This window comes from Solanum stenotomum, chromosome 10, assembly GCF_019186545.1.
Source record: "Solanum stenotomum isolate F172 chromosome 10, ASM1918654v1, whole genome shotgun sequence".
Classification (NCBI taxonomy): Eukaryota; Viridiplantae; Streptophyta; class Magnoliopsida; order Solanales; family Solanaceae; genus Solanum; species Solanum stenotomum.
In genome coordinates this window covers 44,262,259-44,284,307 of record NC_064291.1, presented here as the reverse complement: position 1 = coordinate 44,284,307, position 22,049 = coordinate 44,262,259, and the positions used below count along the sequence as shown (strand labels likewise).

Genomic DNA, 22,049 nt, shown 5'->3' with positions numbered 1-22,049 from the left:
AAACCTTGAAAGCTATGAAATGATGTCAAACAAGAAAAATCAAATAATGGAGTAGCACCTTAACATATGCACAAGTCAATAAGTAAAGCAGCCAGTTGAAGAACAATACTCCATGATCACCTTGGTTTTAGAAAGAATTGGCTAGGAACTTGAAACTCACCTATCTGTTGTAAATATTTTTTTCCATATGGCCACAATTTTGCTGCTTCTGACTTGGTAGCCAGAAGACTATACCGTGACTAGCTAAGCAACTGTACAGATAAATATCTACTGATATAGCAGCAGAACAGGAAAACGGAAGAGGAGTGTGGGGAGAGGGAGGAAAGGGCAGAGATAACTGGCCTCCTTGGTCTCTTTAGATACTACAGCATGTAGTTAAACATTACAAGCTCGAAACTGACAGCATTCAAGTGGTTGGTCCGATAAATATATGCAGCTGACGCTCACAACTGTTCACTAAATTTCCCCTGCACTAGAAAAGATTGCATAATTTGTCAAACAGCTAATACCAAAACTTGTGACAAAGGGAAGAACAACATCATGAAAAAGTCATTCTGTTTTCAGTTGGTACTTACTATTTAGTTGTCCAAGTTTCTTATAAATGTCTTACAGAATTAAGAAAAGTCCTGTTACTCTGAATTTTGGAGTCAAACAAGAATGTAGTAATGAATTTAGATGCTATATTTTCTCCTGAGCGCTAATATAAATGAGGCAACTCTCTCAATACTTTCTGCCTGATGTTACCAAAGATCGTTGAATCAAATTTCACAGAGCTCAATTAAGATCTTAGCAAGCACATTTCTTTTTGTATGACATCATTTGCTCCCTTAAAGAGTCCACACAATATCTTTGTTCTAAGAATAGCAATTTCAGTGTGAGCCCCAAAAACATTTAGCCATGCTCCAATGTTCAATTACATGTTCTTTTCAATGCCGTTATATTCTTCCTTCATTTTCACATAACGCAGTATGGTGCACAGCATAAGACAGACTTTGCTACAGACGGCAATAGGGAATGGCAGGGTTTGATTTTACCTTTCAAGAGATGATCTCTCCTTGTCACACCCTCACCTCACATGCCACACAGGTGAAACCCCTCCCTATACACACTAACCCAATTGATTCAACTTCCTTTCTATATTAATTTACCTACTTGTCTGGATCTCCCAACCTATGTTCAATTTATCTTTTTTCTTTCCTCACATCTTTCCTTTAGCTGTTAGGAAGACTCTCTCTAGTCTCCTTCCCTTTCCTACATTCAACCTCTTCTGTACTCTGACTCAATTTAGTTTCATCAATTAAATAATTGTTCATAGTAGTTGACATAAATGGTTAAATCATTGCAGTTGACGTAAATGGTTACCTCTTCACAATAGTTGACATAAATGATTACATCAATTAAAAATGAAATATATGCAGCTGATTCGATTATTTAACATTTTCTCCAAACTGAAGCATGAGCAAATTGAGAAGCATTAGTTTCCTCTACAACTCTATAGTATCAAACGGCTACCGGAACGTTTTACAGATGAGAAAGTATTCAGTGTCATAAAAGTTAATGCTGAGGATAAGGTCCCTGGGACCTGACAAATATACCATAGCTTTTTACCAGAGATGTTGGTCCTTCAAAAAAGAGACATAATGGACACCTTTGAATATTTCTAAATAGAAGGAACATTTATGAATAACCTAAATGTTACCTTCATAACACTCTTCCCTAAAAAGAATGGAGATATTTAGTCAGAAGACTTTTGATCTATCAGTCCTTTGAGCAGCATATACAAAACTATTGCAGTATATTCAATGAAGGATGAAAGTGGTGACCAGGAATAGAATCACTGAATATCAAAATGCATTTTGCACAGGAGGCAGATTATGGAAGCAGCACTAGGTGCCAATGAATGTTTGGTTACTAGGCAAAAGCACAGGGAAACAGGAGTCATTTGCGAACTAGACCTAGAGAAAGCATATGACAGTGTTTATTGGACCTTTTTGCTAAATTTCATGACAGCTCTGAAATTTGGAGATGACTGGTTCCAATGATTGATAGCACTAGAGTCAGGTTCTCAATCCTAATCAATGGGGCTCCTATAGACTACTTCTGGCTACAAAGAGGATTAAGGCAAGGGCACCCTTTACCTTCATTCCTCTTTTCTTGGTAGAATGATCGGTAGTCAGGTAAAAAAGGAAATTGATCAATGACCTTTAATTGGTACTGAAAGACAGAACATGATTGAGGTATCGCACACGCTATATGCAGATGATACCGTGGTATTCTCTGGTGCAGAGGATCACAACTTAGGTACTTGAAAGTAATTATGTTAAATTTCGAAGCTGTTTCTAAGTTACATGTCAATTTAGCACAGAGCAGTTCTTCTGTGTTAACAACGTGAGTAACATGGAGTCATTAGAAAGTAAACTGGGACATAAAAGTGAAATATTCCTCCTATGTACTTGAGGGTCTTCTCCTTGGAGCTGAACATAATCACAGACAGACTGGTGTATGACAGAATGTGATGGCAAATGAGAAAAAAAGGATGGCTTCATGGGAAACGCAATATCTTTATTTTGGGGATAGACTCACCCTCATAAATAGTGCATTCGATGGGACTGCAACTTATTATATGTCATGGCATTCATTACCTCAAAAGGCAGGGAAGCAACTGGATATAATATTAAGAAGGGACTTCAAGGAAAGTGATTCCAAGAGCCATAGATTACACTTAGTGAGATGGTGAAATGATACACACTCTTAAAAGTGGGGAGGGCAGAGAATAAGAGACCTGAGGAAGCCTAACAAAAACTTACTCTTCAAATTGCTATGGGAATTCAATGTGGAAGAACCGGCTTTGTGTAAAAAAGTTATCATCACAACGTTGGATGGGCCATGGTGCAATAAACAAACAGCTGGGCCATATGGTGTTTCTCTAGGGAAGAACATTAATAGACACCAGAAGAATTTCAAATATTAATAGAGATTGTAGTAGGTGATGGGAAAAAAAAACTGAACATGGATTGACCAGTGGTTAGATCATGAGGCAGGCCTTCCCTAAAGTTTTTGGCACAGTTCTTAACTAAGAGGCAACTATTGCATTCTGGAGTAGTGAAGGATGAAATTTAGGGCTAAGGAGGAATTGTTTTTTGAATGGGAAGTAAAGACTACTCGTATCAGAATGCATACATCTCAGCCAGATAAACCAGATTCTGTAGTCTGGAAAGGAGATAAGAGAGGCAATTCATTGTTACATGGTACCTGCTGTTGGTGGGAGGTATCCCATGGAATTAGTCGAGGTGCGCACAAGTTGGCCCGGACACAATAGTTATCAATAAAATAAAATAATAATATTGATACATTTCTTTAATTTTAACATTTATGAATTACTCTTAGGGTGTGATTGGTAGGAAGGAAAATGTTTACGTGGAAAATGTTATTTTTGAAACAAAAGTGATTTTCTTATTTATTATTTGGTGTTTGGTAAGTAAGCAAAAAATAGTCTCAAGACTATTTCACAAGTGATCTAGAAAAACATTTGTGGTGGGATGGGGTGAGGCGTGGGGGGTCAGGGGGTGTGGGGTGCTCAAAGGGTGACGGCGATTGGGGAAGAGACAACGTGCTTGGAATGTCACTTACCACTAGGGAAGTCATTTTCCTAATTTTTAAGAAACTTGTTTCCCAAAGAACTGCTTTCCAAAAAATTTGGCCAACCAAACATGAAAAGTTAGAAAACATTTTTTTTCCTCCATAACAAATGCACCCTTAATGGAATGCTCTTATATGAATTGTAATAATACAAAGAAGCCAATTAGAAATCGCTACTACTTTTGGTATATTATATTTATATTTAGCTTATGTGAGAAAAGTATTTCTTTCTTCCTTAAACTCTACATCTAGTCAAATGCCGCCATAGAAAATGAAATGGATACAATACTAATTATATTGTGTGTAATATATTTAAACACAAAAAACATGTGAATTACATAAAAATTAATCAGTCATTTCAGAACTCGGGCAAAAGAAAAAGAAATAAAAAATGTAAGACCACAAACCTATATGTGCAACAAAAAGGAATACAGTAAACCAAATTGGAAGGGCATTAATGGAACCAAACGAGTATGCAGCAGAGCACCACCCATGACACCGAAAAATCAATCTACTCCCCCCCCCCCACCCCATGCAGTGCCACTTGACATTCCTCCATCCATGCCCCACGTCCTCCAAAGTGGGCTAGGTCTTGCTTCACCCTGCCTTGACACCCTCGCTCATTGCCATCCCTACTCTTGGTGAGTGAAGTTCATAGGGAAATTTAGGTAGCAAAGAAGCAGCCTTTTGGATCTAAGGCTTCAGAGGATAATTTAGGTAGCAAAAAAGCAGGTGCTGTTCTAAGCAGATCAATTTCTTGCTATGCATATCATATGGCAGGAAAGAAAAGAAACACTCAGAATCAAGGAGAATGAGGACTGAATATCAGTAGACTGGTATAGAAAAAGTTAATACCTATAATTTTCCTAATACCAAGGATAAGTGGCAATTGTGACTTAACTTAGAGATTTTTCAGTATGTGATTTCATAAACTACGTAAGAATGACGATGATTATGACATTGTCACTAATATATAAAAATCACAGGAAAAAACAGCAAACTGAAGGGTATTTGGAGAAGCAAAAGGTAAATTTTCAATTAAAGATTGCTACGAACACCTAAGGGAACTTCTTCCACCATTCTCCACTGACCTTGGAAGTGTATTTGGAGAAATAAGGCACTTTTGAAGGTGGAATGCTTTACTTGGATAGTGTGTTTGAGAGAATAGGTAACTCCTTAGAATCTTCAAAACGAGGTGTCAATATACGCAGATGCACATTGTATGGAAGACAAAATGAGGACATATATCACCTCTGCATCCACTGCTCATTCACCAAGTAAACCTGGGACCTCATCCTGAACATTGTGGGAAACAATTGGACTATGCCTAGGACAACGAAGGAGCTGTTGCAAGCCTGCAACATTAGTACATTAAAGGGATGGAAAAGGAAAAATTGAAAATTTGGAACTCAATATGTTCAGCTGTTTGGTGGACCAATAAGAAGGAAAGGAACGCAAGAAATTTTTAAAGCAAACTGAATCTGTAGTTAGAATTAAATACAGATTATCTCGTTACTTTTTTTTTTTTTGGAGGAGATGGGGGGTAACATATCTATTGCACATGATACAGAGGCCATGATAGACTTTTTGAACTCTTCACAAATTCAGCAGGATGTTTCCTCTGTAAATATTCGACAGCATCTTCATGTTGCTGGATTCTCTATAACGTAATCTTTTAATGATCAAAAAGAAATAGCAGCAACTTGAACAGACCGTGGGAGGGGGGGAAGTGGAAGAAAGGAATTATTTATCCTAGCATGACAAGCACACACCTCATAAAAGAAAATATACAACACAGATGAATAACAACTGGAAAAATGTCCATATTATTTTTAATAAAAGCTGGAAACAGAAAGATGACAGTAAAAGAACAAGTAAGGAACTACACGAGAAAACATAGGCATTATTCACTCACCTTATCAATGCTCAAGAATCTATCGGCATGTCAAATTTGTCATCCAACTGAAGTACTGGTTCTTGAGTAATTCTTCACCATCCATTCATGAGGATATGGGTACAATATCTCCGTGTTGAATTGCCAAACCATGATTCTTGAACAGTTCATTGGTAAGCCTTCCATTTGGCTTTCATCTTCCACCATTTGTTCGATAAATGTGCTCACCTGTAAATAAAATCATTAGGACTGACATTTTTGCATATGGTAATACAGATAATAGCTGTAGTAGCCCTTCCCCTTTCTCTCAAGGGTGGTTGGGACTGGTGCTCCAACTTCAAGTTCAGTTTCACTAGTCATGTTCTTGAAGGTACACCATCACATTAGCTGTGGTGAATGTGGAACTATCCACTAACAGAATATCTTATTTTAAGTACCAATCATCAGAGATCCAGGACAGAGGCAGAACTCACTTGAGAACTAGCTTTGGCTGTATCAGACTGCCTTATAGGTTCTAGTGTTGGTCGGTGCCACCTCTTTGTATCCCAAAGTATCGTACTATTGAATGCAAATCCCGATATTTCTGCATAGAATCTCTGAAGTCTTTTTGTCATACCTTCAGTGTGCCAACCTATAACCTGAGAGCCGTTACAGATTGGACCCTGCAAGATAACTTTCCTATTATTTTCAGCTAGTCTTGCCACAATCCATGTCCCGATCCGGCTGCATACAACAATTTTCTATCAAGAACGTTGATACATGGAATCATAGACTCAGCACACTACCTAGAGGCATGATTGGCATTTGGAGTCATAGACCAAATGGTTATACCAATATATATATATATATACACACACAATGAGAGACACCCAAGATCAGAGTGATCAAGAAGCCATAGGAGTACGAAAGTTACTTGATAAGGATTTAAAGATGGACTATAAGAAAAATAATAACAGCTTAAGCAAGAAATAAAGGAAACGAGAACATGCAAATATCAACTAATTTGAACATAGGTAATGTTCTATAAGGATACAGACTACTGAAACTTGCTTCCACTTTGCTTTATATCACAAAAGTAAAACAAGGTTGCTAACACCCCAAAAGTAAGAAAATTTAACAAATAGAGTACCTGATCTGTCTCATCTGCTCGAAGACATCAGCAGAGTATATGTTGTACTCATCAGCAAAATAGACAATGCCATCAAGGTGGTGTGTTTCAATGTGAGAGAGTGCCACATTCCTTAGATGCACATTTTTCTCTTTCACATCAGTTGAGTTCTTGCTGCACACAAGATGTCTGTACATGACTCCGGTTCTTCTCAATATATCAGCAGTTTCAACAGATTGGGAGTTCATCTCAACAACTATCCACAATAAAGGAGAAGGCACCAACTCTAATGCATAGGCCAGACGATTTAGATAGTATGCTTGAAATGGACGGGTTTCTGTAGGAGTCACAATAATCAAAAGTTTACGGGACACTGTCATATCTTGGTCAAGTGATTGATTAAAGGAGGCATTGTAGGCAATGTCTTCTTTCAGTTCAACATGTACTAAGTTAGGCTCTGATGTCGAATTATCTATGATAGGCAAGTCCTCTGTGGTTGAAGTCACATTTCTAGATACATCATATGATCGAGCATTTTCTTCTGGCTGGAGGACCTCAAAGGATAAAGCTTGATGTTTAGAGATAAAATTTGTTGACAAATTTAGTAATGGAGTAAGGCCAATAAATACTCCAAGAATGAAGCAGAAAAACAATTGCAGAATAGCTCTCCTCCAAATGAGCCCCTTCAACTTTGACCTTTCTAAGGGCCTAGAAGATCGTCGTGACAAAAGACCAACTACAAATGTCTGAACCTTGTAGATGGCATAATCGAATGAACCAAAAGAAGGAAGCAATGCACCAGTTGGTGTATTACTATTGGTACATGATGAAGACTTGGACAGTGGAGAGGCTGCAGGACATACTTCTCCATTCATAGTGCTTCCAGGACGAGGCACTGGGGACAACGTTCTTCTAATCGAAGCCATAATAGTAACCAGGCAACACTAAATTGTTTCAAAGAGACTCTAGCTAAAAGTAACCAATACGAAGTTCACTAAATTTGGCACACTAAAGTAATTCTACCTTACAGGCCTTATCCAGCTAAATCAATATGGTGAAAATTTCTGAAACTATAGACATCTAAAAATGGGGGAAAGCTTATAAGAACCAGAACAGTTAGTAACTCCATCTTAGTACATCAAGTACAGTGAAAATATCCTCAAAAATAGCAAATTCAGCACAAGCTCAACTAACCACCAGACTCTTTTGGCAGCACAAGAGTCAATCACAATACATTGTCCATTCTTCAACATTCAAAGCTTCTCTAAGTATTGATCTATAATCAAACAATGAAACACCATACATATATAAGAAAAAATAAAAAAAATCAAAGCTTTCTTACAGAAGAGCACAACACCACCACCAACCAAATCTTGAATGAAGTCAACAAAAAGCCAATACCCATTAAAGAAAAAAGTCAATTCTGACCTGAAGAAAACGCCAGATTTGAACTTCAGATGAGCAAATCTTGGGCTCAAATGAAAAGGGTTACCCCATTTTCTTGCAATAAGAAAAGGGTCATCGATCTTTTGGTATTCAACTCAATAGAAAGACAAACAACAACAAGAAGCAATCACACAGTTCCCCGAGGTTATGCAAAAGAAAAAAAATCCTCTTTTTGAGACAATTTAGCTAAGACAGAGCTGAAAATAGAAACTTCAATAACCCTTCTTTTTGGGGCAACTAATCAAACATATTGAATGAGCTCAAAGTGTTCAAAGTTTTGAATCTTGAGCAAAACAGCCACTACAATTGCCACGGTAAAAAGAACAAGAAAAAAAGGGCACATTATCTCTTTTTAATTACTACTCACTTTATATATACATGTTTTTTTCTTTTTTTTTTTGGGTCACACTGCTAAATTTTTATCTTTATAATACCGCATGGTCAATCTAGTTTGACTTGATATAAAGTTTTAAAATAATAAAATAATTTATAAAATATGTGGTACGAAATGAACTATAGATATTTATAAAGTATTTTAGCAAAATTAAAATATATTTTTTGAAGATCAACTATTAAATAAAAAGACATATAAATTAAAACAGACGGAAGTATTGACACATTCCACAAATTTTGAATCATTACATGACCGGTCTTATTGTTTTAAAAAAATAACTATTTGATAAAATAAATTTAAAGTTTGATATAATATTTTAGTAAGAAAAGGTATATATAAAATGAAGTTTGAGGTTGATAACTCAATTTTATTCTTAGATTTTATATTTTTGCATTACTTAAGCATTCTTATTTGTAGTATTATCATAGAGTATATTATAAAATCTATGAAGATACCTTCTCAAAAAAAAAAACTCTATAAAAATCATAGAATATTTAGTTTTTCTCTAGTTTTTATTTTCTTCATACTTGTTAATTAGTAGATGCTTGTTACCTCGTTAGAATTAGTAAAATAAGGCATAGACCCTTGTTTGTACTTTTCTCTTTGAGATCCTTTTTTTTCTTTATTAATAAAAACTAGTCCTAGACACACCTTACCTAGCACCATTCTTTTTAAAAAAACAAGACAGGTCATTAATACGATTACATTAATTTTCTTCTATTAGTGCTTATAGAATAGGGGTATAAGTTAAATTAATATATTAAACTCCATACGCAATCAAATAATGTGGCAAAATGAGCCTAATATATTGTATTATTTTCCCTTTTTGTTACAAAAATAATATTCCTGCTATACTAATTTAAAAAAACACCATAAAGGACCGTACAAGAGAAAATGTGTCCACCTATCAAAAGGGGGAAAAAAGAGAGCTAGCAGTCAGTACAATAATGATTAACTAATAAATGATAATAATTAGGATGCAGATTCAAAATGTAATCTTTTCTGTTGTTATATACATTCACCATGTTATTCAATTAATTTCCCTACTTTATGGATTTTTGTTGGGGGTAAAACTATTCATATAGACTAGTGAACTATAAGCAATCATGCTTAATTTAATTTGGCAATGATCAAATACTTCAGAATTTGTTTTAACATTGTCATGAGAAAGTTCTAGTACATTGAATATATGAGATCCTAGGGGTGTCAATGGCTTGGTTGGGTTGAATTTGGACATGTTAAAATGAGTTAAGTTAATAGATGGACGAGTTATCGATTCAGAAATTACTTGAACTGAAATGAGCTAAAAATCATATCATAATCCACTCTGCTCAATTCTTACTAATTTTAAGGGATCGTTTGGTAGCTAGTAAAGACACAACTCATTCTTGTATTAATTTATGCATAACTTATACAATCTTTGGTGCCTAGTTAAGAAGTAAGTTACATATATAAAATTAATATATTACGACGTTTGATTGGTAATTAGAAACACGTATACTAATAATATATATATAAGTTATGAGAAAATTTGTGTATTATCTTATACAAGATAGAATATGGACTAACTAAGCAGTCATTTGGACGTACAATTTCATCTCGTGATTTGAAATCATAAGATGGAAATCAACATTTGGACATGCTATTCCATCTCATGATTTGAAATCATTAGATGAAATCTCAAATTCTCCAAAAAACTTGATTTGGAAATTTCATATCATGATTTCACATTTTTCAAATATAAAATTTTACCTACAAGTTTACATTTTATAAAAAAAAAACATCAATTTTATATATACCAACCATTTATTTCATATATATGTAAATCAAATTTATAGTTGATATTATTACTCTTACCAACCTTTAAACCATTTATATCGAATATAGCCATTACTCTCATTGTTACTTTTACCAACATTCAAATCATTTATATCGATAAATGCATGTTCAATGTGAGGAGATTGTCCATACAGTACATGTGAGAGGATTAAATTAAAGAGTTGTACAATATAACTCATGTTTAGTTTTATTTTTTTATTGAGCTAAAGTTCGGTCAATAAGTGTTGCATTTAAAAATTAAAATTAAAATTGTGATAGAACGGCAGGTCCAAATCGTCTGCTTTTTATACTTTTATTATGAACTTTTGCTTATTTGGTATGATTGTATAAAGAATTGAAGCAATTTTGATAGTTTTTACAACTTATGAATTTTTATGTTTACGAGCAAAACGTACAAATTAAAAATTCAAATTGCATGTCAAACAAAACTTTAACTTCATCTCATATTATTTCATATCATAATTTCAAATCATGATTTTATCTCACATGACTAAACCTGCTCTAAATTAATTTATTTACTACTATATATAAATTGTTAACTCTTCATAAGACCGTGATCAACTCCTTCTATGCCCCAGGAAAAGGTGAAAAGTAAAGCAGTCATCAAGTCAGAGATAGTTTCACAGCTATCGATTTGCACTCGCGGATCAAAGAAGACCAATAAAATCTTGATTCAACATAAGCAAGGGATGAGAGAGGGTATTATGAGAATTTCAACTATAAAGTCACTTGGGTTTTTATAATTGGCATCATGGTATGACTTTTTTTAATCACTTTTATAAAGCCACTTGGGTCTTTGTAGATTTTATATATATATATATATATAGAAAAGAGAGAATTATATTAATTTAGGTAATTGGTACATGGAGGTCAAATGATTTGTCAATGTTATACAAGATAGCTTCAGTACTATCTAGCCTATGGTTAGTACTATAGATTCTACTATTACTACTACCAGCTTTTGATAAGCTTTCACAAAAATTAAGATTACAAAAAGAAGATAATGATGCTTCATAACCATTAATAGTGTTAGTGTTGGTAATTTTTTTGTTAAAAATATATTTGTTTAGAACTTTCCATAATGCCAAAATGTGTAGGGGTATTAAAAGATCTTTATTGTGAGGGCAATTACTAACACCAATGTTGAGAAGTCTGAAGAAAATCAAAAGAATAGGATGTAGCCTGACTTATTAAATTATGGGAAAATTTTGCATAAAGTCATTCAAAAATAGCTTAATTATACTTCATAATTATAGTTTGTTAATTACAATTTGTAGCTATATGTTATAAGGAGGAGAGTGGCGAGCGAGATTGGGAGATGGAGGACAGAGGCGAGTGAGAGAGGGCAAAGAGTGGAGAGAGGCGAGCGAGAGAGGGCAAAGAGTGATGAGAGGTGAATTGTATATGTATATCGGTTAGATAATTGTATATATGTAACTACTATGTATATGTATCAATGATTGTATTTGTATATCTGCATACAATTTGAATTTGTATACAATTGAATCAAATTAAAACATTTGTATTTGTATACCCAATCTCTCTCATTTTATACAAACACAAATTATACATTGTATTTGTATAATTTGTGTTTGTATAAAGCGAGAGAGAAAGGAAAAAGAGAATCGGGCAGAGGAAATTTGTATTTGTATAATTATAAGTGTATAGGAAGAAGAGATATGTATTTGTATATGCAGTCTCTCGCTTTATACAAACACAAACACAAATTATACATTTGTGTTTGTATAAAGTGAGAGAGAGATTCGCAACAGAGAATCGAGAGAGAGATTGGGCAAGGAGAGGAGAGAGGCAAGCAGGATTCCAGAGAGAGGAGAGAGAGAGAGAGGAGGAGAGGAGAGAGGAGAGAGGCGAGAGACAAGAGTGTAATTATAGCTAGAAGTAAGTTTCGAATTGTAATTAATGCAAATTATAACTAATTAATTATGTTATCTAATTAACTAGTATATATTTGCTTAACTGCGTAATTTTCCCTTAAATTAATATAAGTTAGGAGATTAAAAAATTTCCAATAATATAGGTAGCATTAGTATAGTGGAAAAAGATATATAAACTATGGTTTCTTTCATACCCATATTCATATTGCATATAGAGCATGTGTTTATAGGCAACAAGTTTATTTTGTGTAAGTACGAATTAGTAGGCAGCTCGGTTATCTTATTTAGCAAATTTTATAATCTTATTTGAATAATATTTAGCAAATTTCATAATCTTATTTTTATCATATTTAGCAATAACGTAACCAAGACTTTTGGTTTTGAAGAATCACGTTGTAATTCAGTTTCTTTTAGTTTGTATGTTTCTAACGATGAATCCACTTTAGAGCTATCCGCTCATCATTGAGCCTGCAAAACCCCCTTTACGCTTTGTTTGGACGGTTGTTACGTATTGTTTCATAATGTATAGTATTGTATTGTATTGTATTGTACTTATTGATTAGTAGAACTTATGGAGAATGTCAATTCTCCATTGATGAATGTTGAGCTAAGCTTTGAGAGAGAACAGAAAAGAAGAAAAGCTCTGCAATTTGGGAATGAAAACTTGACTTCATTCAATGATCGATGTACTGTATTTATACAAAACAATATTAAGAAGATTCTAGAAGCTAACTAATCAACCTGCACAGTATTCAAGGAATAACCAATCTAACTAACAAAAGCATGAACGGTTAACTAACTTATAACTAACTAACTCTGCTCAGCTAAAAACTAATTACATTTTGAATAAAACATAAACTATATATCTCAACACCCTCCCTCAAGTTGGTGGTGAGTAGCTCACAACCAACTTGTGTAGAATGTTTGAGTGTTTGGCACTTGGCAAAGCTTTTGTCAAAACATCAACTAGCTAATCATTAGTCGAAATGTGATGGAGTGTAATGAGGCCTTCTTGCAGTTTAGCTCTAACAAAATGACAATCCATCTCTATGTGTTTTGCCCTTTCATGAAACACAGGGTTCTTTGCTATGTGAACAACTGCTTGGCTGTCACAAAACACAGATATAGGCAAGTTACATGGCAAATCTAATTCAGTCAGCAGCCTCTCCAACCATACTAACTCACCCACCACTTTTCTAACAGCTCTGTACTCTGCTTCAGCTGAAGATAAGGATATGGTTGTTTGCTTCTTAGATTTCCAACTAATAGGGCTATCCCCCATCAGCAGAACATAACCACTTACTAATTTTTTTGTATCAGGGCAGGCAGCCTAGTCTGAGTCACAATAAGCAGTAATTGAGCAATCTGCATTATTGGACAAATGTATACCATGCAAGGATCACTCTTGAGATATCTGAGAACATGGTAAGCAGCCTTGAGATGTGGTTCTCTAGGATTTTGAAGAAACTGACTGAGGTGTTGTACACTGAAGGCTCTGTCCATTTTTGTGTTGGTCAAAAAGTTAAGCTTACCTACTAACTTCCTGTAGTGTGTAGGATCTTTCAACAATAAACCCTCATCTGCTTTAAGTTTAACAGTGGATTCAAGAGGTGACTGAACATGTGTGCAATCTGAACAGTCAAACTCTTATAGCAAATCTGTAGTAAACTTCCTTTGAGAGATTAGAACCCCAGATTCCTTGTATAAAATTTCCAAGCCTAGGAAGTATTGTAGTCTTCCCAAGTCTTTAATCTTGAACTCATTATGTAGATAACTCTTTAAAGAGCTGATTTCTGCAATATTAGTGCATGTTAGGATAACATCATCAACATAAACAACAACAAAAACCAAAGAGGGACCAATCTTCCTATAGAACAAAAAATAATCACTGTCTGAATGAGAGTAGCCTCTTGAGCACAAAACTTGTGTCAACTTATCATACCACTGTCTACTTGCTTGCTTCAATCCATACAAGGACTTCTTGAGTCTACAAACTAACCCTGCATCTTTCACCATGAGGCCTGGAGGTACATCCACATACACTTCTTCATGTAAGTCTCCATGAAGGAATGTATTGTTCACATCCAGTTGAAACATATCCCAGCCCCTTTTAATACCTATACTTATTAAAGTCCTAATTGTAGTCATCTTAACAACTGGGGAGAAAGTCTCATTGTAATCAATGCCAGCTAATTGAGTGTATCCCTTCACAACAAGTCTATCTTTCAACCTCTCTATTGTGCCATCAGCTTTATTGTTAACTTTGTAAACCCACCTGCATCCAATGGCCTTCTTCCCTATGGGCAGTTTAACAAGGTCCCAAGTGTCATTGGCATAAAGAGCTTCAAATTCTGATGTCATTGTTGCCTGCCAAGCAGGATCAAGTGTTGCTTCCTCATAAGAATGTGGTTCATTGTCATGTAAAAGACCTTTAACTGTTTGTTGGCTATTCTGTCCAAGACATGTGAGGGGCAGATAATTTTCAGAAAAAACAAGGTGAGAAGAAGGTTCTGAAGATGTTGAGGATTGGTGTTGTAAGGAGGGCAGGTAGTGACTATATTTTTTCAGGTAGGTTGGTGTAATGTGAGGTCTACTAGACCTTCTCAGGTTTGGTATTTGGTCTAGATGTTGAGTAGTGGTGTTGGGCAAGGGGTGATCAATAGAGGTTTGGTCATTTAGTGGTGCTGGATTAATATTCAGTGAATGATCAAAACTTGGAGATGGTGGTGTTTGTGAAGGTACAGGTAAACTAGTATCAGTGACAACAAAAGAGGTGTCATCATCCAACACAGAGGTTTTGCTAAAGACACCATAAATGAAATTCAATATGCTTGGATCAATATTTAAAGATTTCAACGCTGTTGTAAAACTATGATCAGACTCAGACTCAGACTCAGAAAAAATAAGAGAAAAAATGTTTTCATGGAATGTCACATCTCTGGAAACATGTATCTTCTTGGTGCTTAGGTCTAGAACCTTATAACCCTTTGTATTTAAAGGGTATCCAACAAATATGTGAGGTGTGGTTCTTGTATCAAATTTAGTTTTGTGGCTTTTAGGGTAGGGAAGCATAGACACCCAAAAGACCTAAAGTGGGAGTAAGTAGGATTTTGGTGGTAAAGTATCTCAAAAGGTGTTTTGTTATGAATTATTGAATTGGGAAGTCTGTTTTACTAAGTAGGTGGCTGTCAAAATACATTCTCCCCAATATGTAGTGGAGATTTTGGATTGATACAATAGTGCTTTGGCAACCTCTAAAAGGTGCTTGTGTTTTCTTTCCACTACATCATTTTGTTCTGGTGTATAAAGACAAGTCTTTTGATGTATTATTCCCTTGGTTTGAAAGTATATGTTGGTTTCATTGTTAGTGAACTCTGTATCATTATTAGTTCTTATTGACTTGACAGTGGTGCTAAACTGATTTTCAATCTGAAGGATTTTACAGCCTGAAGGGTGTTGCTTTTGCAACTAAGGAGGTGAGTCCATGTTGATCTAGTGAAATCATCAACTATGGTCAAAAATTATTTGTAATTATTATGTGTTGGAACATGATGGGGTCCCCATAAGTCCATATGAAGGAGATCAAAAGGGCTGGTGCTGGAAATAGTGGTACATGTGAAAGGCTGTTTGGGTGAAAGTTTATGGGAATAGTGGGAATGCCTTTCATTTTGACAAAGGGGACATGGCCCACCCTATTATGCCACAAGTGATCAACATTGTTACCATGAGACATACATGACATAACATGATTATTTAAGATAGGAATAACAACATTAGAAGTACAAACAGGAAACACAATATTATTCTTCAAACATATGGATCTTACAGGTGAGGCAGTACAATCAGTCATACTATAAGTATCATGTGAAGTACTACATGAGTTCTTAGGAGAGACATTAGTAATTGGTAAAAAGGAAAACAAGTAGGTAAAGAACTAGGTGCACTAGCTGCAATACAAGAAATAGAAGTTGATGCAGCAAGAGGGGAAGTGTGGCATTTTGAGCATAGAAAATAAAGTCCATTGTGTGCTCTACCAATCTCCAGAGGGCTTTTCAGTGAAGGGTCCTATATCAGACAAGAAGAATTATTGAAACTGACATTCCCTTTTAAGTTCGAAACCAAGCAGTGTACTGAAATTAAGTTGAATTTGAAATTAGGTACAAACATTACTTTGTGCAAAGTGAGTGAAGAATTCAGACATGCATCACCAATTTCTGTCACTTTTACTTTGTAACCATTTGAGAGAGTAATTAGGAAAGGATGGGGTAAAAGTCTAAGGTTAATGAGAAGTGACTTTGAGAAGGTCATGTGGTGTGTTGCCCTTGAGTCTATGATCCAAGAATCAACAGGAAGGTTTAGGCATTTACATGATAAATTCCCAATATCAGAAATTGAGGAGTAACAAGCTAGAATACCTGCAAAGTTGACAGCTCCACCATTGGGATTGCTCGCAGTTTCCCTTGTAGTACTGTTGCTTCCTTGAACCTGGATGTGTTCCAACAAGCTCACCAACTGATTGGATTGTTGTTGAGTCAGTGCTTAGCTTGATTGTTCATGCAATTTTCCCTTTCCCTTGCTTATTTCATTAGTCTTAGTAGGAGTATCACCCATCAGTTCTTTAGAGAATCCATGAGAAATGGCTGTTATTCCGGCATTCTTACCCTTAGTGAACTTAAAGTCAGGAGGGAAACCATGGAGTTTATAACACTTGTCTTTGATGTAGTCAGTCTTCTTACAATACTCACAAAAGAGAATGGACTTATTTGGAGGTCTACTGGTGCCCCCAATGTTCTTATAAAGGGTGTAGTTAGTCCTGAAGTTGGTGCTGTACCAGCAGCATTCACATGAAAAGAAGCTGAATCCAAATTGAATTTGTTGTGAGGTCTGACCTCCCTCTCCTCTTGAACAATAATGGATAAGGCTTGAGCCATAGTGGGCAATGGATTCATCATCAAGATGTTACCTCGCACAATAGTGTAAACTTCATTCAGTCCCATTAGGAACTAAATGAGTCTCCTATTTTGCTCAGCTTTGTGCATTTTTTATTTACCACCATAAGTACACAGATATGTGCATTGTGAATTAGTGTCCAAGGCAGTGGCGGATGTAGAGTGTGTCCAGAAGGGTCATCTGACCCCCTCGGAAAAAAAATTACACTATATATATAAGATCAATTTTTTTTGTGTACGTGTATATATTTAAAATTGAACCCCCTGAGCATATGTCAAAGGAGTAGCTCAATGGTTTATGGGGTTCAGGATTTCGCCTATGTTTTATTTGAACCCTCTTGATAGAATTCCTGCCTCCGCCACTGGTCCAAGGCACTAAGCTCTTCCCATAGTTTCCTGATTCTGGTATAGAAACCAGTGATATGTAGGTTCCCCTGACTGAGTTCGTTGATTTCATGCTGCAGTTGAAATAATTTAGCTTCATTAGTTTGATCGTACCTGTCCTCCAGTTCATCCCAAAGTTCTTTCGCATTGTCTACGTACTGCAGGCTGTCTCTGAGATCCTTGGATAGGGAATTCAATAGCCAAGATGTCACCATGTCGTCGAACCTTTCTCACTGAGGGATGGTATTTGAATCTGGAGATGGTTTCTGTATCTTGCCATTGATGAAACCTATCTTATTTTTTTATAGATAATCCACGAAGAACAGCTCGTCTCCATGAGCGATATCTAGATCCATCGAACAGAACTGGAACAATCATGGATCAGGCATTTTCATATGGATGAACATAAAACACACTGGTCAGATCTGCAGAAACATGAATTGGAGCTTGATTCCCAGTCGAAGTCCCTTCCTGAGAGCTATTTTGTTCCATAATGTGCAAACAAATCTGTTTGTGAGTGAAGAAGAAAGAGAAAAACAGAAATTGGTGATGAATTTGCGAACACGAAAAATCAGCATCGTTAATGATGAAAATTGAACCATTAAGCAGCGCTTATGGAGAATGTCAATTCTCCATTGATGAATGTTGAGCTAAGCTTTGAGAGAGAACTGAAATGAAGAAAAGCTCTGCAATTTAAGAATGAAAACTTGACTTCATTCAATGATCGATGTACTGTATTTATACAAAACAATATTAAGAAGATTCTAGAAGCTAACTAATCAACCTGCACAGTATTCAAGGAATAACCAATCTAACTAACAAAAGCATGAAAGGTTAACTAACTTATAACTAACTGACTCTGCTCAGCTAAAAACTAATTATAAAACTAATTACATTTTGAATAAAACATAAACTATATATCTCAACAAGACTGTATTGTATTGTATCGTATTATATTGTTTTGGTGAATTAATATTGTAACTTTGCTCTTGGATGCAAGGTAAATTAGAGAAAGTTAGGTATGATAATCCTTGAGATCTCGATAATCCTTCTTTAATTGGTAGACTTTTTAGCTTTTAGTGATCAATGATGTATAAATCTGGTGAACCTGCTCGGTGTGCTTAGCCAATTCCATGTTTGTTATAAGTTATTAATTAGCCTTTTCATTACTATTGTGAAGTAGTATATACCTTGAGTAAAAACTTGTTCACATCGGAGTGTTTATATCAATTCAATATTGTTTGACATATATATGTTGAAATATACAAATTTATCGTTTAATCATGATTAAATATTATATATTTTTATTTTATTAAATTATATTAATTTAGTGTAAAAATTTGTACATCAATTATAATAAATATTTTAAAAATTCGCTTCATACACTCAATCGAGCTTAATATTAAGTCTTACTGCAGCGTTCATATTTCTAGTTAGAAAGAAAAATAAATTGGTTTTCTTGAAATAAAATAATTACTTTTGTTTTAATTTATAGCAAATGCAAAAGTAGAATTTAAAAAAAAAAGAGGATTTAAATTGGGAAAATTGTATATAATAGCAAACTATTAATTCAAATTAAATGCTATAAATATAGTTTGATTTAATTGTACCCATAGCAAACTATTGCAATTTAGCCTCTCTCCTGGTGAATCTCGCTCGCCACTCTCGTTCTCTCCCTCGCCTCTCTCGTTTTTTATACAAACGCAAATGTATAAAATGCTTTTGTGTTTGTATAAAGCGAGAGAAAATTGTATATATACATATATTTTCGTTCCCCTCTCTCCCCTCTCCCAGATCTCGCTCGCCACTCTCTCAGATCTCGCTCGCTCACTCGTCTCTCTCACTTTATACGAAAACGCAAATGTATAAAATGCATTTGTGTTTGTATAAAGCAAGAGAAAATTGTATATATACATATATTTTTGTTCCCCTTTCTCCCCTCTCCCAGATCTCGCTCGCTCACTCGCCTCTCTCACTTTATACAAACACAAATGTATACACTGTGTTTGTGTTTGTATAAAGCGAGAGAAAATTGTATATACAAATACAAATGCATATATTTTTGTCCTATGCACTTATGATTATACAAATACGATCTTCCCTTGCCCAGTTTTCTTTTGTCTTTCTCTCTTTCTCGCTTTATACTAACACATATTATACAATTGATCTTTTGTATATGTATATCAAAGCAGATTATACAACTGCTTTCTTTTGTATATGTATAGCGAAATATACATATTTATATTTGCTATGAAGCGTAATTATGCAAACTATAGCTATAGCATACAAATATGATTTAAATACGAGTAAAGCCCACTTATTAAATAGAAAGTTGCCAACATGAAAAGTTTAGGCCCAAAAGTGACCCAAGTCCAAAACAAAACAGAGTCAACAAACGGATGATAAGTTCATAAAAACAAAAAAAGGAAATTAAAGGACGTAGAATTGTTTTCATGATGTTGTCTAGATTTAATTTTATCAAAGAAAAGGAAGAATTTGATGTTATAGAGAGAGAAAGGATGGTGAGAGAGAGAAATGAATGTTAGTAATACTAACTCTTAATTATTGAATTTTTTGGGGAAGATCATATGAATTTGATACGAAGTAATTAATATTATGTCATATTTGAAATACTTTTAAATTAATTAATTCAAAAATAATAAAATTGATAATTTACTGGACGATTGTGGAGCTCAATTTATCTTCACCAAACAAGGTACATAGCTTGAAAAAGCATGAAATTATATTTTTGATTTATGTGTGTCATTGTTATACAAGATTCATGCGGATCTTCACTATATGATTTCACTTTTATCGAATATTTCCCAAAGGGACAAGAACACACACAAGGGACTTTTATGCACGAGCTACTTATTGCGGGGGCTTGTTGATGTCCAATTATTGATAAGTTTTGCACAAACTATTTCTATTTTAGGATGATTTTTAATTTTGTTTCTTTAATTAATAGTAATCATTGAATTTTTTCCCCAATTGGTCATTTAATTAAAAAAATGTAAACTAAAGTATTCTTAACTAGTGTCTTGTCCAACAAAAAATTAGAAAATTAAGAGATATAACTTTGTAAGTTCTGAAGTTGAATTTATGATTTGTTATAAGACATATATGCCTTGAATTTTTTTTCTTGTAAGTCATAACTTGTGCGTTGTGAATTTTACCTTGAGATTTTTCAATGTTAAAGGCATTTTTGGACACCTTTTTGTTACTTAATGTGTTGAAGAGAGAAAAAATAAATTTAATGGACAAAAATTAAAAATCATCTTAAAATATGAGCATTCATGCCAATGACCCATTTGCTGATAGGTCGTGTGGAACTTTGTTTGAGAGAGATTATTGAGGTGTGTGAGTAAAATTTCTTATTAATAATTAAAAAATATTGTGAAGCTATATATAAAACATGTGAATATTCTTAATACAGTGTATAGTTTTTTTATAAAAAAATTTTCACTCAAGCCTAAATTCAAAAGGTTATTAATATTTTATCATACTTTATTAAAAATATATTTAAAATAATTTAGCACAACAATTTTGTCAAACTTTTGGTCAATTCAAAAGGATAGATTGTAATATCATATTAAAACTATGTAATTCCTAAAATTTATACAATTAATATCTTATCGTATTTTTTAAAATCTTTGAGAGGTAAGCAGTACGTACAAGGATACAATAGTTTGGGTAGGAGTTAGGGCGTGTTGGGTTTTAAAGGTGTGAACAGGAAATGAAGGGTTGTGACTAAGCCGAAGGGTTGTGACCTTTATGAAAGGTTGTGTCCTTTCTAAAGGGTTGTGACCATTTGAAAGGTTGTGCCTTTTCCAAAGTGTTGGGACCTTTCTGAAAGGTTGTCTTCTTTTCAAAGGGTTGTGACCTTTATCCTTTGTTGGCTATAAATAGAGAGATTTTCTCTCATTTTTCTGCATAAAAATTCTTCCCTTCTTTTGCATACATTTCTTACAAAATAAAATCGATCGATCGTGTTTTTGTGTGTGATTCGTTGCTGTCATTTTGAGTTCGTTGAAATTATTGAAGTCTGAGGTACCGCTACTTCTTTAATGGTTAATCCGTTTTATCTTGGAAGGAATTAATCTGCAACCTCGGGTACTTGAGGGGATTAAATTTCTTAAGGACACACAGTGAGTTCTGTGGACTCGGATAGTTCTTTGTGTTTTTCTTTTCATCTTTTATTATTTCTGGTTTGTTAATCTGAATACAGGAGGCAACAAGCTTAAGAAATTCATTGTTGGTATTTTCTGTGGTAAGGAAATTACTTCTATTTTCTGTGTTCTTTTTATGGGGAAAGAAAAAGAAGAAAAAGAGAATTATTTTATCATATGATAAAAGAGATTTGGGATGAATTAGTACTACTTTAATATGATCGAGTATATTTTTTGTAGTAAGTTTTCCTTGGATGGGTAAAATTATTTTTATTTTCTTCCCAAGTGCATTCAAGCATTGCACCCCTTCAGTTTTCTTTTCAATGAGAAAA

The 22,049-nt window shown here is 34.5% G+C and overlaps 1 protein-coding gene and 1 non-coding gene across 3 annotated transcripts; both read right to left on the bottom strand.

Moving 5' to 3' along the window:
- Positions 1-125: 125 nt before the first annotated feature.
- On the bottom strand, positions 126-8,411 carry LOC125841987 (probable beta-1,4-xylosyltransferase IRX9H). 2 transcript variants are annotated; one of them, XM_049521175.1, is made up of 5 exons: positions 8,070-8,411; positions 6,663-7,917; positions 6,007-6,256; positions 5,555-5,761; positions 126-472 (listed from the first exon to the last, which is right to left on the bottom strand). In XM_049521175.1, exons 2-4 carry the CDS (start codon positions 7,565-7,567, stop codon positions 5,594-5,596), a joined length of 1,323 nt encoding a protein of 440 aa, XP_049377132.1. In that variant the 5' UTR covers positions 7,568-7,917; positions 8,070-8,411; the 3' UTR covers positions 126-472; positions 5,555-5,593. The 2 variants fall into 2 exon arrangements, with proteins under 2 accessions (XP_049377132.1, XP_049377131.1); XM_049521174.1 differs by having other exon boundaries at positions 126-467.
- An 11,866-nt stretch (positions 8,412-20,277) lies between these two features.
- On the bottom strand, positions 20,278-20,385 carry LOC125843376 (U6 spliceosomal RNA). The gene has a single exon (XR_007443976.1). It is a non-coding gene; the product is annotated as a U6 spliceosomal RNA (small nuclear RNA).
- Between the last annotated feature and the right edge of the window lie 1,664 nt (positions 20,386-22,049).